Below are 16,043 nucleotides of genomic sequence, written 5' to 3'. Positions count from 1 at the left end.
GGAGGGCTGCCATCAGTGGTGCCAGAAATGGCTGGAGCATGATGGGGGAGCAGTGCGAGGAAGCGGCAGGGACCTGCTTTATTATTATTATTATTTATGGCATTGTATTTCTACAGCTGAAGAAAGCTAATCACTTTGACCTGCTTTTCTAGGAACACGAGGTCTCAGAATGAAATCTCCTGTTCCTCCAGAGGGAAGAGGCACGTGCTCACGAGAGAAAGCAAGCGGGTGCCAGATTTTTGTAATCTACCTTTATTGTTATAAAAGCTCACGTGGCACTTCAAAAGCTGTGCTTAATTCAGAGTTTAAATTTGCTTAAAGCGATTCATTTCATTAGAACACAGTGCTTACAAAGAGTGGCTGGTACTCCGGCGATCTGCATCAGGGACCTCCAAAATCCTGCTGCTATGAGCCACCAAACAGTAGGATGCAAAAGGAAAAAGCTTCCACCCCGTCACAGTTCCTCAGCTAAAAACTTATTTCCATGTCTCCTCTGTTACTTCTTTTCACCAAAAAAGGCCCAAACCTAGAAGTGTAATAAGCAAAACACTTTTATATGAGATTTTCATGTGACAGATGTATCTCAGTGGGAGGGTTTATATCAGGCAGCTGCAGTGACTGCATGATGGCAACCGCACTCCTTGCCTGCTTTCTGCAGCCGATGGGTAATCGATAGCTCCTCCGTGAGGCACCAGACACAACCATGGCATGTTTTGCAGCAAAACACACGCAACATGGCATGGATGGAACAGTGCCGAGCTTGCAGACATCCTTCCAGAAATGTCTACGTCTTAATTTGTTGGAATCCACCATAAAATGGCTTGTAAATGCAATATGCTATCTGAGCAACTTCTCTGGTTCTTGCACACAGATGCAAAACAACTGCTCCTGGAATGGAAAAAAAGGGTAAGGTAAGCCTTTAATTATGTTTTGTCTGAACACAACCAAGAAAAAAAAAATGAATCAGAGAAAAACATTCTTGACCCGTAAGGAGCTGCAAAAGCAAACACAGGGAAGCATCTGGGGCTGTGGTTGGGTGGGGTAAGGGACTGTGAGAAATTTCGGAGATATGTTTGTAATGTGTTTGTAGGGGAAGGCTGTTGTTTAATCTCTGCCCCTAAAAGCCGATCTCAGGTCTGACAAATGAAAATTTGTTTCACATTAGAGGCTTGTTCTTTCAAAATGAGAAGTTTAAGTGCACAATGTTCTGACCTAAAATATTTCAATTCTAGCCTGAGTTCTTATGCCAGCGGGGATTATGAGATCATGCTGTCTGTCAACTCCTCTTTCATCCATCTGTTCCCCTCCTCCTTTCCTTGATAACTTTTGAACCTTCAGGCTAATTTTGACCAAATTTGACTAAGCAGAGATAGGATGGAGGCCGCAATGACAATCAGTGGTGAAAACTTCCATGAAAATTTCATGTCTGGGTAGAGAGAGAGCTAAATTATTTTCTGCGGTGAGTGTGCCCGAAGGCTGGCCCAATTGAGCTCTTAACTGTTTCAAGAGGTGGCTACTGGCCAACACCTACGTAGCTCCAAACCAGCTACAGAATTAGTATATGTTCCTGCTCGCCCAGCTAAACAGATGGGGACGGATGTTTTGTGCAAGGCCACGGGGAGGTGAGACACTGCACACGAGGCTGGTGTGAGGAAAGATTAAGAGGAAACAGTCACACAGGGAACCGAAGGCGTTAGTTGCAGCAGTCCAGAAAGTGTCCTAAATCCTCTTGTATCCGATGTGTCTTCTTCTGGGATGTGGGCTTCAGCAGCAGAGCTGAATTGCTCTCAGGTCAGGGGAACTTTAGAAAGGTTGCTAGGTGTAAAAATTGGAAAATTTGCTTTAACTCAAGTATTTTTTACATGAGCAACATCGATACATATACTACTAAAAACACAATGCTGAAATACTGCCACAGGATAAGCTGATTTTAATGGAAGTGACTGAGCTGAACGACACTGTTTTATGAAATAAGCTAGCAAATTCTTTTGTTCCTTCCCCATCAGAAAGGTGCAATGCACTCTACCTGCAAGGTGATTTGAAAACTTCAGCTAGCCTAAACTGCAGCTGCCTACCAGGCTGTAATCCGATGGTGAGGAATTCAACCCTACAGCTCTTTTTACCCATTACTGCGAGGTCGGGGCTTAAGGTAAAGCTGAGTCTTGCACAGACCACTTTGTAGTACAAATCACCATACTGCACCTTGCAGGCATTACAGGTGCTGATCTGGAGCTAGAAAACTTCACGGGAGTTAGCCTCAGCTGTGCTGAGCCGAGAGGTTGCTCGTTTGCCTGCGTTGATTCATTTCAACAGCTGCATTAAGTGAGATTAGAGGAGCTGCACATTTAGGACATGTAGTGGGAGGGCTCAGCCACCCACATGCACACTGGGTCAATGCCTCATCAGGGTGAAATGTGGAGATAGAATTGCTGGGTGCAATAAACGACTTATTTCTAGAATAACTGGCCCTAGAAGCCACAAGATGAAACGCAGCTCTGAATTTAGTCTTCTGAAGTGCAGAGGATCTAATTCAAGAGCTATTAGTGGGTGAGGTGCTCTTGAGATAGCAACCACAGTACAATTAAGCTGCATGCTATAACAAGTGACAGCAAGACAAATAAAGCACACAGATATTAAATTTTAAGAAAAAGAACTGTGAAAATGGGAAAAATGCTCCCCCCTCAAAAAAATAAACAAACAAAAAAAAAACCACCACTACCACAAAACAAACAAACAAACAAAAAAACACCACCACCATCACCAAAAAACAGCTCAAAAGAAGCACGTAGCCTGCAAACACCCAGAAGACTTCAAAATCTTGTACTAGAAGCTCAGGTAAAACATCTGACACAAACAGAAAACTGTTTCAACTCCCCCTCCTTCTCTCCACATGACTCAATGAGAAAGTGAAGGAGGCTATGGTGAGGCAAACAGGAAAGCCCAAAAAAACATGGCACGTGAAGTGTAAACTGGAAATGAAGGCAGCTAAATTTGAGGGGTGACTTACAGAGGATGCTCAAATTGTTGGGAAAAGGTTTACGTGATGCCCAGCTCAGAAAGAGACCTCCCAAGGCAGAAAAGGTCTGGCAGCCATTGCTGAGACCTTTTTGTTGGCTTAACAGGCAGTGGCAGCCGAAAGGCCAAAAAAAAATAACGAGCATCATAAGGAAGCGCGTTGAAAGCTTGGCAGAAGGGAGAATTTTGCTGTTGTAGAAAACCTTGGTGCACCCACACCTTGCGAACTGCTTGCATCTTCTCTCTGCACCTCAAGAAACGATGCGGTAGAAGATGCAGAAAAGGACAACTGAAATAATCGAGCTCTTTATACAAGCCCAATTTTGCAACTCTTCAAACTTATAAGGATAAAGCTGAAAGGAAATTTACTTGTGGTTTCTAAATTACTGTGAAGGTAACAGATAAGGTTAAATGCAGAGGTGGTGTTCACCAAATCCTGCAATGCGGGAGCCAAGGGTCACTTAATGAAATGAAGATGGGTTAAAAAGCAACTGAGGAAGTGTTGTTTTTTGTTTTATTTGGCTACATTGTTCTGAAAGTCGCCTTATGGGTACACCTCTACAGGATAATGACAGCCCCCCCGCCACATCTCAGCTTCAGGGAGCCTGGTGAACACAAGGGTCTGAGACCGTGGGTTTGTTCAACACTGAGCCAAGTTAAATAGGAGAGAGCACTGCCCCCGCTCTCCTCACGACCCGCTAGGCGCACCAAGCCCCCCATAAATCCCTGAGGTGAGCGGAAGAGGAGCAGCAACCACCCCCCTCCAAGGAACCGCCCGCCCTGACAAGGGCGGCCCCACTGAGGCGACCCAACAGCCGCTGCCCGAGGAGAGCCCGCCCGCCTGACGTCAGCAGCGCAGCGGGCCAATCCCCGCGCGGGCTCGCCTTAGCCACGCCCATCGGGTGGGCGGGAAAGGAGCGGCGCGCAGGCGCAGTGGAGGCCGCGCGAGCGTGGCGCGTGGCGGGCGGTTTGAGCCGTTGGCGCCGCTCAACGGCCGCCCCCTGCCCCCGCCCCTCACCCCCCACCTCCCCTCAGCGCCTCAGCCCCTGCGGTGAGTACCGGCGGCCGCCCCCTTCTTAGGGGTGGTTTATTTATTTAATAAGTAAAGCCTTCTGGGGGTTCTCCATGGCTTAGAGATAGGTGTGGGCGAACCTAAAGCTGTGTGTGGTTTTTATCGACTTCTTTTTGGAGGTACGCCTGTTAAGACAGGGCTGCCCCGTGACGGGTAGCTTGTGTAACGAGTTCTCTTTGTGCTTTTTATTATTATTGTTATATATAGAATCTCCAAGCTGACTTAGAAACACGGATTTCAGAAGGGTGCGTTTCTTTTTTCAACGCTCATGTCTTCCTGGCTGGCTGACAAGCTGAGGTTTTCCTGGTGAAATGTACGTTTTACAACCTCCGTGTTAAGTAATATCAAGCTTAAAACAATCTGGACACTGCCAAAATAACGCAGACCTGAAATTCTTGGTGATTTATCCTGTTCTTTCTTATCTTTTGGCTATACTAAGATCCCAAAGCTGGTAGGTTGTTGGCTGGGGATTGCGCTCCTTTTGCTTGTAGATTTTGAATTGTGACTAGAATACTTAATCAGAGTGTAATTTATTTTTTTCATAAATGGCCAAAGAGCTTATGCTTTGATATTTTTATGTTAAAGGGCTTCTTGTTCTATTTGCAGAGGAAACTTTAAAACGAAGGCTTAGAAGACAAGATTCTGCTTGCTGCTGAAGCTTAAAAAAAAAAAACTAAACAAGATTTTAAGTGTGTTCTAATATTTAACTTTGTTTTTAGAGCAAGCTGAAAGCTTCCCCTTGTTTTGGAAGAGTTAAAAAGATTTATTTTTTAATTTAATGTAAGGAAAATTGTATGAGTAAAACACTTTTGCAAGCCAATGAATTACTTGGTATTTTACACCTGTTAATTTTGAATCACTGGTAAAACTCTATTTTAGTGGTAAACTTGTGTTGATTAAGCAAACATGTAAGTGTTTGCAAAGATCTGGGATTTCACTGTTAAAAATACTTTGGTCATCAAATCAGGACAAATTATCCTGACATTAAACATCCCTGACATTAAAACTGGTTTCTAGTCTTTCAATAACTGCTCTAGCCCAGAATAGTATTTGGTTTTCTGAAGTGATCTGACACTTCCTTTCTGTTGTACAGACCCTTTTAATTAAAATACTGAATGTTAATGTAAAACAACAACAAAAAAACCCTCACTGGAATAATGCTCTAGTTTTTTTCGTGTATTTGGATCTTTTCTGCTTTGAAAAATACTTTAATCATGAGCTGTGGAAAGGACTTTGTGGAAACTCTTAAGAAAATTGGATATCCAAAAGCTGATGAGCTTAATGGAGAAGACTTTGACTGGATGTTTGAGTCTTTGGAAGACAGATCATTTCTGGAGTGGTTTTGTGGAAATGTAAATGAGCAGCACGTGGTATCTGGAAAAGAACTGCAAGATTTTAATAATCTTCTTGAGTCTGGTAAGCCCATTTTAGAAGGAAATGCACTAGATGAAGTCCTTAAAACCTGTAAGCCCGTGGATTCACAGAGCCAGGAGGAGGAGAAGGAGGAACTTAAGAAATTAGAGGATGAGCTTCAAACTCTTCAGAAGATAAAAGATCTTCAAATTCATCGGCATAATAAGCTTCAGCTGATGATTTCTGAGAACAGCAGTATGTTACAGGCATTAAAAAGCAAAGAGGACGAAGCACTTAAAGATCTGAAAGAAGGGCTGGCAATGTTTACTGCAGCAAATAATAAGCTTGACAACGATCTGCTCTCTCTTATGGATGGAGTTAAGAAATTGGCCTCTTTCTTCACTGCTTCAGATTCAGAACAAGGGGCAGGTTCGCATCTTGTGTTTTTTTCCCAGCTTTCCTTGGACAAGTATTTGTCTCAGGAAGAACAGTGCACTGCAGCGCTCACCTCATACGCTAAAAAGCATTTTTATCCAGGTATGTCTGAACTGTTTGAAAATGTGCACGAAGACAGTGGTCAGCTCAGGGATAAGAGCAAACCAGTCACTTGTGATGAAGCTAACGGAGCTTATGAGGAGAGTCATGAGGTGGCCAGGCTCCAGATGGCGTATATTTGTGCTCAACATCAGCTAATTCAAATGGAAGCTAAAGAAGAAAGCATGAATTCAGCTATACAGTGTGCAGAGAGCATGCTCAAGTCCGTAAAGAACAAGGTAAGCCACAAAAGATGATATAAGGTGGAGTTTTAAACAGAGAGGCATGTTCAGCTGCATCTAGTAAAAAGAACTGCTGAGTTATTGTTATTTCCACTTTTTTTATGTAGTGAAATTGCATTTTTATGAAATTTTATTCTTGCTCTTGTGAAATAGCTTCAATGTCTATGGTTAGAAACTGCTCGGTGTGGCAGAGTGCCTTTAATTCTTCCTTCCAGAATTTATTGCCTTGAAAAACGAGAACCTAGTAATACCTTCCTAGTTTTGTTAAACTCTGAAATTTCAAATTGTAACTGTTTCCCTTGTTTGTACAACAATCAAAGCCATAACTTTAGTTGAAATTTTATAGTATAGGGCAACTAATATGATAAATATGTTCTTGTTCGTGTTCCATAGCAAAAACTTAAAGTTTTAGTTCACTAATGATTTTGAAACTCAGAAACCTGTAATATGGAGACACTGTGGTGGCATGTTTTTAGATACCAAATAAGTGAAGTGGGCAGCTGAAACCCAGAGAGGTCTCAGTGAGTGACAGTTAGATCTGACTAATGGAAGTTAAGAATGTGAAGGAGTTGTAAGAGAAAAAAGAAAACTAGTTTGTCACAGTTGAGGACTAACCCCTGTAAGTATATTTTTCATCTATGTGTGCTTAGCATATAGGGCTTGATGGATTAATTTGAAAAAGATTGCTTCTGGTTGCAGTACTGATTGCCATCCAGCTGAATATAAAAACATGTTTGCATGTGAAATTTCAATTAGACTTGTTTGAAATCTGGATGTGAAGTAAAATACAGCTTCTCTGATTTTTCCACAATAAACTGTTTAATGGCCCTGCAATAGGGCTGAATCGTTATTTATTGAAGCTTGTTTGATATCTGCATTTTAAATCTTTAATTGCCTTATGTTGCTAAGTTCTGTAAAGCTTCTTGCAGAGTTCTCGATTTTGTAGATGTGATGACTTTCACATACATGCACGATTCTTCTGTGAACTGAAGAAATGTGTTAGGGAAGTGATATAAAAGTGTGAGGGAAACGTGACGGAAATTGACAAATATTTTGCTTTATGCAGGGTGTTGGAAAACAAGAAAACCTTGAGGCCAAAATATCTAGTTTGAAAGGTGAAATTGCAACAATTGAGCGACATATAGCTCAGCTAAACAATGAAGAACTGCCTTCTCTTTTGAAAGAGCACGCACAACTGCTGAGTGTGCCAGTGGTGAAAGCAGACCTGGATCGTGAGATTGCTCGGCAGGACTGTTTTGCTTCTAAACAAGATGAAATCTGCAGCCATTTGCTAAGACAGAAAGCATCATTTGAACTTATTCAGCTGGCCTATGAAATTGAGTTGAAGAAACATAAAGACGTGCACCGTCAACTTGACAATTTGCTAGAATCTCTGAAACAGAGCAGTAACGAGTTGCAACAGAGACTAGAGGTGTTATCGGAGCTCGCTCAACCCGCACAACCGAGAAAAACTATTGGTCCAAAGGATGACTTCTCTCGTAGGTGAGTGTTACAGCTGCTATTGAACTTTGGCTTATTTTGAAATAAAGTTGGGGAGATAAAGGCTTTGGTAAGCGAAGCCATCTCCATTGCTAAGTTATTAGTTGCTTGCTATAGCTACTTTGTATTTTGAATGCTTCCAAAACCGAAGCCTTCGGGATAGGAGATTTGCCTCTTGCTTATCCTTAGAGGCTCTTTCCAGGTTTGACTAAGGAAAACTGTTCAAGTATCGGTTTTGTTTGTGTTGCCAGAGCACTCCTAAGCAACGTTGAGAATATATTGAATGGTTATAGCGAAACCTCTCTTAAATGGTGTACAGACCTAGGACTCTTTGAAAGTTACTCCAGAAGTGTAGATGCAGAGAGCTGCTAAGAAGTGATTTCCCAGATGATATCCCTGGCCTCATCAGCTTAGCCTGCAAAAACCCCCATGTGGTAGAGGAGAGGAACTATGCCAGGCAGATCTGAAATGTGGTTAGCTCATTGCTGCTGCTTGCCTTGCTGTCTGGCCTCTGTGTCCTCTTGCCCATGTAGATTCCTTTCAACATCTAAGTAACGAAGTTTCCCTGTAGCCCGGGTGATACAGTAGAAATGTGTGTTGTGTTGCTGTCACTTCAAGACTCAAAACCTTTTCAGATGGTGTGTTCTATAATATTTGTTTAAATGTTAGGCTTTTCCCCCTTCTTTCAAGTGTGTGTTTTTAATAGCTGTTATGTTAAGTGATAGTTTAGTCTTGCACAGACTCACTTGATTGCCAGCATTAGGTAGCGTTAATTTTGCTCCAGGTTTGTGTGTGTGTGTTGACAACTTGTAACATTGTTGTTCAGGTTTATTATTAAGTCTCCACACGACTAAATCACAATGTTATCTGGCTGCTTTTCACTTTTTTTTCTTTAAAAAGGCAGGCCTTAGTATTCATGACTGTGAAAGGAAGTTGAAAGAGTTGTAAACCCTAAATGTTTAGTAAGCAGAAGACACTTCAAAGAAACTCAGTTACTCTTGAAATATAGCTCCTGCTCTTAATAAATCCAATCTGATTCTTTACGGGGGCTCAACTCCTAAAGATTTTGGTAAGCAGAGGTGGCAGTAGCAACTGAGCAAAGTTATCAGTAACTGTATGAGACTGTTCCTGACGTAGTGTAAAGGTACTGTTTGGTGTAGTAAAGTATTGCTGTCTTCTGCATGGCTCAACTAATTGTAGAATTCCTTAGCTGTCTCTTTGTAAATGCAAGATGGGAAACAGTCTGGTAAGCTTGAAAATTTCATAAAGATTTCTCATTTCTCACTGGCCACTGAAGCCCTCTGTCTTTTAGCATTTAAAAAAAAACAACAACAAAAAAACTTATTTTGCTGTGCTTGAAGTGTAGTGAAATAGTTTGCAAAAGCATATGTTGTCACCTTCTATTGGTATTCGTTGTGTGCTCATTAACTGCTACTTCAGTATTTCATTGCTGTTGCTTATAAGGTCGGAATATTTGGAGTCCTATTAATCATTCATGAGCTATATATAGATGGAATCATGAAATCAGTGGGAGATACAGCAGTATATCAAGAGTACCCTGAGCAGTCCTGTCCTTTGGTAGTCCTCAGTCTGACTTCAACAGGAAAATATTCTCTTGACTAGTAATGCTGGGAATGCTTAGGTAACCTTAAAAACACTGTGTCTAACTTTTTGTTACAGGCTATACCAGCTTCTGGAAGGAGGAAATAAAAAGCAATTGTTTAAAACATACAAAAGCCTGCAGCAGATGGCTCAGAAGTTAATGCAGGATTGTGTTGCAGCACAAGACCAGCTAGCAGTGTCTTCTCAAGAACAGTCTCTCTTGTTGTCCAAACTAGATAGTGATGTAAATACCCTTCGTGATGCTCTGTATTGTGGAGGAAATCAGCTACTATTCAGTAGTCGGGTATGTCCTTATGTAGTTACTAAAATTATAATGTTCATGCCTGTCATGTTCTTTTACTGAGACAAATGTAGTATGAAGGCTGGGGACACAAACTGGCTACAGCATGACAGCAGCGAATGTTGCCTTCATGATGGTGGGCTGGTAGTTACATTGTTCCTAGGAAATGTTAGGTTTTGTATATGTTGGCAGGTGATAATTTCTTGGTTTTGAGCAAATAGTTGCATCTAACTCTTAATTTCTTTCAAAGGTATATGCAGTCATGTACTACTGGTAAGTCCATGGTGTGGAAAATGTCTTCTGGATATATCACTGGAAAATTCACTTAAATTTCTATTTATTTCAGACAGGCGTCTTTTGCCGCGTACTACCTGAGTAGTATGGTTCAGCCTCTTAAAAGGCCTACCCCTGGGTGACTTGTGTGGATGAAATAAAGTTATCAAAATTTTGAAGGACAGTTGTAGTAGGACAATTCTGCTACAGAGCTCTTGGGTATCCCTTTTACAGCCTCGTTTAAAAGGGAATAGGGATTGTTAGATATTGCTTGACATAAGCAAGTAAGCAATTGTAGATATCTTAAAAGTAGAATGAGGGAAGACTTTTGTTACGAAATAGTTACAAAAATATTTATTTTTAACACTTCCATTTGCCAACTGAATTTGCAACATCTAGAACAGTTTTGTCAAAAAAATTAAACTTTGGAATTGGAACAATGTGTATTTAGGGATTACAGGTTGTTGTATCCATCAACAAACTTTTTATTGATTAAAGTTACCTCTTAAAACAATGATGCCTTTTTTCTATTGATACTGTTTCTCAGGAAAAGTAATTTAACTCCCTTAAAAAGGAAATAATGTATAAGTAGATGACTAGTCTACCTGCACTGAACTGTTGTAAGATTGACAGCTGGGAAAATTGTAGTCGCTAACTGATTTTTTCATTTTAAAATTGAATTGTTTTTTTGTTTGTTCGCTTTTACCTTGCTGTGAAAACTGTATTGAAGTGTCTTTCAACCATCCATTTAGACCAGATTCTTATGGTCTTAACTCATCTATTTTAGTAAACAAGTAAGTGAAATTACATTTTCAGGACCTGATGTGAATACATGTAGCTCAAAAGCTACATAAATTGAATTTATCGCCTCTTTGTTTTCTGTTTCTAATGATTTTTCACTCACCAAGGAAAGTGGTTTCCAAAAGCAAAAGCCTTTCATATTTTTAGTTCAGCTAGTGTATTAACAATGTAAGACTAACTCTTGTTTTGTATTTTTTTATTAGGAACTTACTGAACAGTTTAATCAACTGGAGGCTGATTTAAATAAACTAAATCAACTCATTATGGATCTTATTGCTGATTTGAAGTCAAAGAGAAACTTTTTAGAGTCCAATAAGTTGCATCAGATGGAAAGAAACTTGTATGTGTATTTTTTCAAAGACGAAGATCACTTGAAAGAGTTGGTGGAGAAGCTCGAGCGGCAGTCGGAGGCTAAAGCCAGTGGCCTGGGAAATTAGAATTTCACCACTGGTGAAGTTCTTAGTGTTTAACGTTCAGCGTACTCTTCAGATAGGAAAACATGTCAGTGTAAACAGTCCACAAGTTTATGGAATGATGCATGTTAGCTTGTTAAGGCTAACATTTGTCTGTCATTGCAATGGATGTTTAGCTGCCACAGTTACCAAGTTTGGATTTTGTGTTGCTTTACAGCTATTGGCATCTGGTCACTGAGTTCAAATCACGATTCTGTCCAAGTTCTTTGATTTGGCTTCTTTGATATGAATTAATTCTTTGGTTGGTTGAATGAATTACATGCAGGCTGCTCCTTTGCTAACCTGTATATTGATTTCCAGGGCATACAGCATAGCACAGAAGAAAGCTTCATACCCCTGAGATCAGTTTTCTTGCGTGATAAGAACCTCTGAATAGGTGAACTGAAAAGAAAAAAAGTGTGTAAGAGTCATTCCAGATTTTGGAACATGAATGTAGTGCCCTTTCTTCTGAAGGGAAAAGGTTTCTGAGGCAGAAATTCTGTTTCTCCTTTACAGTTCCCCTAAGAACAGATATTTTTGATATATGGGAACATGTTGAAATATATACCAGAATCTGTTTCAAGTACCAAGACCTCTTTTTTTTTTTTTAATGACCACTTTGATATGTCTTAAATTATGGCCTATCCTCTCCATTGAAACTAGTCTATACTTATGCCAGGCTTTTCAGAGAAAATGTATTTAAAATTTACCTTTTGGACTTAAGACCAGTTTTGGCATAACTGCATGCAGTTCTCTGTATGCGATTTATAATGATAGGCATTTGAAGTCAGAGTCTTAATGCTTTCATACTTCTGCTTTCACTGACATTGTTAGACCATTTATCAAACTTTTTTGTAGCTTCCTAATACACCAGTGGAAATAGATACACCTTTATAGTATGATAAGTTCCAGTCTTACATATTTTTGATGGCATCAGCCATGCCTGCTTGCAAGTGTTGTATGTATTGATGAAGGCTAGATAATTTCCTTTAAATTTAGTGACAGTTTTCTTAAAACTATTTTGACTGCAGACTTCAAACTTTTATATAAGAGTATAACTTATTTTTAAATGTGTAATTTTTAACTTACTGGTTGTATATCTTTATATCTGTATGTCATGCTGTTTAGCTCCGTACATTGTTTATTATTATTAAATGCCAAACACTACAAGTTCAGTGTTGTCGATATTTACCACAAATCTGTATGTTGGTTTTAGACATATATTCTCATGCCTGGTGTCTTGTTTGTATTTAGTCTGCTAGGTTCTCATTTTGATATGCCCCAGAGTTTGAAGGCTGCTGCTTCCCACCCTGAGAAGTCAGGATATGTTTTTACCCTGAGTAGGAAAGCAATGTCACTCCTAATTATGAAGGTTTGGAGAAGGTGTATGATACTCATGAATGTCAGGGAAAGGAGAGCCATTCTGCCTCCCTCCCTCTTCTGCATGCAATTTGAGAATAAGCAAACCAGCTTTCCCTCTAGAGTGCCTTCTACAAACTGTGTTTTTGTTTTTTCTACCATATCCTTCATTAGGTTCCATGAAAGTCAGTCAGTTCTTTGTGACTTTGCATCATCTGGTATGAGTTCTTTCCTTGCAAGGGCTATGACCACAAGTATCCTGGGGATCCAAGGATACCTCCCTATATTACTGTGCTTAAGCTTTGTAAGCCCTGTGCTATACCGTGCTGAAGTTTAGTCTTGTTTCTTTTCTGTTTCAGACTAAATCCTTACAAACTAGAATTTTGAGATGCTTTTTTGTCTTTTGCAACATCAGTTCTCCAACTGATAATTGGCTTCAGAATTAAGATTATTATGAAATGTTTAAAGTAGTGCATATGTGAGTTCAAACAAAAAAATTGACCTTATTGAGCTAGACAGCTATCAAGCAAGATTTAATGCAGCTCGATGGATGTTCTTCTTTGAATCTGGATACAAATGTTTGTACTTCAGAATTGCAATCTGCCTATGGTCTTGAGCTGAGAAAAAATACTTCCATGTAAACAGAAGGAAATGTTTGCTTGATGCAAATATTTTGAAAATATTGCATAGATACCTTGTGTTTGTGGTAAGTTTTATGCATTGTTCCGTTCCAACTATAAAGTCAAGAAAGACGTCAGTATGGATGCCTTCTGTTTCTCATTTTCCTATATGTGTTGTACCTAGGGGCTACAAGTTTTTTGTGTGCATTATAGAACGTGGCTATGGGACAACTTTAAAAGCAGATGCTTTGGGAGGGGAACAAAGGATAAAATCTAGAACAGTAATAGCTGCACTCAGCTCGTTGAGACTTTAGATGTTGCTGACCTTAAATTGACAAAAAATATAGTAATACTATTTAATGTTACTTGACTACATCAATTTTACAAAATTTAAGGAATAGAGGTCTTTTGTGCTATTTCAGAAAATACATATATCATTAATCTTTGTGTATCTTGATAGTAACACTGCTTTCATCTTGTGTTGGTGCTATTTTGGCAGGTACCTCTTGAAAGACTTTTTTTATTGATTTAAAACCTGAGTACCACCAGCAGTAAATGCATGGATACGCTAGATATAAACTAATTTAAAGATGTTGAGGGGGAAGTATTTCCAACACAAAGGATAATTCTTGTTTTATCATTCTTTTATTAGAATTTAGCTGTACTTAAAAAGACTGTTTAATTTTAATCAGTGTATTAAAACCTTGTATTTCAAAGAAGTTTCACTTAATAGGCTTTGTAAATGAGTAGAATTTGCTAATTATTATTACAATACTTAGAAAACATTTCCTCCCTGACTAGTTTTTGTTAAGGAGAATGAAGGGCTGAACGTATTCACTATATTTTGTCTTTAACTTGAAAAGAATGTTAAGTGCAGACTGTTTTGTGACCCTGATAGCATGCGTAATTCATGTGTATTTCATGTTTAGGTATAACCATAAAAATGGAACATTACACATCATATATAGGATGTGAGATTTCTGAAGTGCCTTTATCTGATGCTGCTCAGAGGATTATGTCAGCTTTACAGTCTGTTCCTACAGGAATTCAGACTAGCAGAAAAAATAACCAGAGTGAGTAAATTTTGATCTGTTTAAGTGTCTATATTTTCAGTTGGAAAAACTGAAATGCAAACGAACAACAATATCAAACCTCTAGTCCCTATTTAAAAAGAAAACTGAGTGTTTCTAGGTTTAGAAAATGAATTGAGCTTTAACTGTGGCATTTGCTGGGACTCTTCTGGTTAAATGATGCTGTGTGAGTGCAGGGAACTAAGATATTGCCAGTACCCTGTATTTCATTGCTTTTTTTTATCCTTCCTAACCTGTTCCTGCTATGTGGTATAAAAACAGATGAGAATCTCAAACTGTTAATTAACTAATACTGTAAACTAAATGTATGTTAACTTGAATCTGGACTAGATACTTAAATATCACTAGAGGTACTGGGAAGTTGCAAGGAGGCCAGTGAGTTCTCCAGACTAGTCTGTTCTTTAAATACATGCTCATTACCAACTCACTCTTTGTGAAATTCTAGGGGGAAAAGTGAACAAAAGTCCAAATTGTAGAGCAAATTAGGTAATATTAAAAGTCCCTCAGCAGATCTCTGACTCTGGGCAAAGCCCAGCATCATACTCAGAATGTAGTGGATACTAGTGAGGTTTTTCAAGGAGACTTTTTTTAATTCTCAATTCTGTGTATTTCATAGTTCAATCATGTAGCTCTGGAAGGAAGTAGAATTTTTGAGGTTTGCTTAATTTCTGTTCTCTGTTTTCTCTGGAGAACTAGATCCTGGAACATTATCTGGTCAACAGGATTTAAAACTAAGATTTAAATATTGCATTTGTTCTTGTTTATATGGTGTTCGTTTTTATAAGAATAGTAGCTCAGGCTCTTCGTTCACTAGTAAGATAGTGGATTAGTGGAGCCTGATGGTGTAGCGGTGAAAAGGGTAGTAGCTCATTGCTATGTAAATTGGTGATGCGCATTTGAAGACATATGGAATACATTCATCTTAATGTGAAAACCAAAAACCAGGTTATTTTAAAGAAAGTGAGATCTCCTTTCAGCCTCGATTTAATTGCTTTTCTACTTCTCTTGCTACCCTGTCATTTTCTCTGTTAAATGTTTTCCGTCATAGATATGGGAGCTCTCCCTTCTCTGTGATGTCTGTATAGTGTTATGTTGTCTGCTCTTGATCCATTCACTCTGTCAAGCAGTAAAATGAGAGATTCTCTTTCTTTAAAAGTACAATGACGATGTCTGGTATTTTTAGCCAATTGTAATTGCAGTCTTGTAGTGTTCCTAAATCCTTTTTCACTGAGTATTGAAAGAACAGTGTAAGCATTTAGTGGCAGCATGTCACATGACTAGCTTTTTTTGTTTCCCTTATAGTAATTACGATTGCTTCTAGTCTACAGACTTAAGAACAAACTTATAATTTGAATTAGTTTTAGGAAAGTGCCTGTATATGTAGCTTGAGCTGATCAAAGCATGGATCTGTGGAGGAAAAAAAAGTTTGCCTTAAAACAAACAAAAAACCACACCAAAACAAAACCAACAAAAGTTGGTCTGTTTATGGCTATATTGGACTGTATTTTATTGATAAGATCTTTAAAGTTTCAATTCTACTTAATTGGAAAGTCTGTCTTCAAAAGGTAAATATTGGATTCAAATAAGACAAATATCTGTGATGTTGAACTCATGGGTGAAATTGTGGTCATCTTGGCAGTAGCGCTTGTAATAGTTCCATCCAGCAGTAAGTTTGAATGCAAGGATGGGTTTCTACTGCCATCTGGTGATACTTTTTCATGAACCAGGAATTCGAGGTGGTGTGGCGATTTAGATACCGGTCGTACTGAGCACTGTGTGCTGAAGGAGAGCAATGTAATCTTCTCTGGAGGGTGTATTTGTTGAGAAA

The 16,043-nt window shown here is 39.2% G+C and overlaps 2 protein-coding genes and 1 long non-coding RNA gene across 12 annotated transcripts in view; 2 read left to right on the top strand and 1 right to left on the bottom strand.

Moving 5' to 3' along the window:
- Positions 1-116: 116 nt before the first annotated feature.
- On the bottom strand, positions 117-3,133 carry LOC136790632 (uncharacterized). Of its 2 annotated transcripts, none has more exons than XR_010830946.1 (3): positions 3,008-3,133; positions 646-888; positions 117-526 (listed from the first exon to the last, which is right to left on the bottom strand). It is a non-coding gene; the product is annotated as an uncharacterized lncRNA (long non-coding RNA). The 2 variants fall into 2 exon arrangements; XR_010830945.1 differs by lacking the exon at positions 3,008-3,133 and adding an exon at positions 1,677-2,172.
- Positions 3,134-3,976: 843 nt separating this feature from the next.
- On the top strand, positions 3,977-12,467 carry HAUS3 (HAUS augmin like complex subunit 3). 6 transcript variants are annotated; one of them, XM_066995608.1, is made up of 5 exons: positions 3,977-4,066; positions 4,694-6,213; positions 7,283-7,719; positions 9,397-9,622; positions 10,897-12,467. In XM_066995608.1, the coding sequence occupies exons 2-5, from the start codon at positions 5,302-5,304 to the stop codon at positions 11,128-11,130; spliced, it is 1,809 nt and encodes a 602-aa protein (XP_066851709.1). In that variant the 5' UTR covers positions 3,977-4,066; positions 4,694-5,301; the 3' UTR covers positions 11,131-12,467. The 6 variants fall into 6 exon arrangements, with proteins under 6 accessions (XP_066851709.1, XP_066851712.1, XP_066851711.1 ...); XM_066995611.1 differs by having other exon boundaries at positions 4,048-4,066; positions 5,181-6,213; XM_066995610.1 differs by lacking the exon at positions 3,977-4,066 and adding an exon at positions 4,292-4,400 and having other exon boundaries at positions 5,181-6,213.
- Positions 3,997-16,043, top strand: part of POLN (DNA polymerase nu) — a 110,638-nt gene continuing 98,591 nt past the window's right edge. The window contains exons 1-3 of one of the 4 annotated variants that reach the window (XM_066995602.1): positions 4,041-4,066; positions 4,295-4,400; positions 14,054-14,197. In XM_066995602.1, the coding sequence (XP_066851703.1) occupies positions 14,068-14,197 (130 nt within the window). In that variant the 5' untranslated portion in view covers positions 4,041-4,066; positions 4,295-4,400; positions 14,054-14,067. Of the gene's footprint in view, positions 4,067-4,294; positions 4,486-12,663; positions 13,211-14,053; positions 14,198-16,043 lie in introns of those variants that run through there. The other 3 variants (XM_066995606.1, XM_066995601.1, XM_066995603.1) reach the window with 3 other exon arrangements.

This window comes from Anser cygnoides, chromosome 4 (assembly GCF_040182565.1).
Source record: "Anser cygnoides isolate HZ-2024a breed goose chromosome 4, Taihu_goose_T2T_genome, whole genome shotgun sequence".
Taxonomy (NCBI): domain Eukaryota; kingdom Metazoa; phylum Chordata; class Aves; order Anseriformes; family Anatidae; genus Anser; species Anser cygnoides.
The sequence above is the reverse complement of the archived record's forward strand: the minus strand, read 5'-3'. Positions and strand labels throughout refer to the sequence as shown.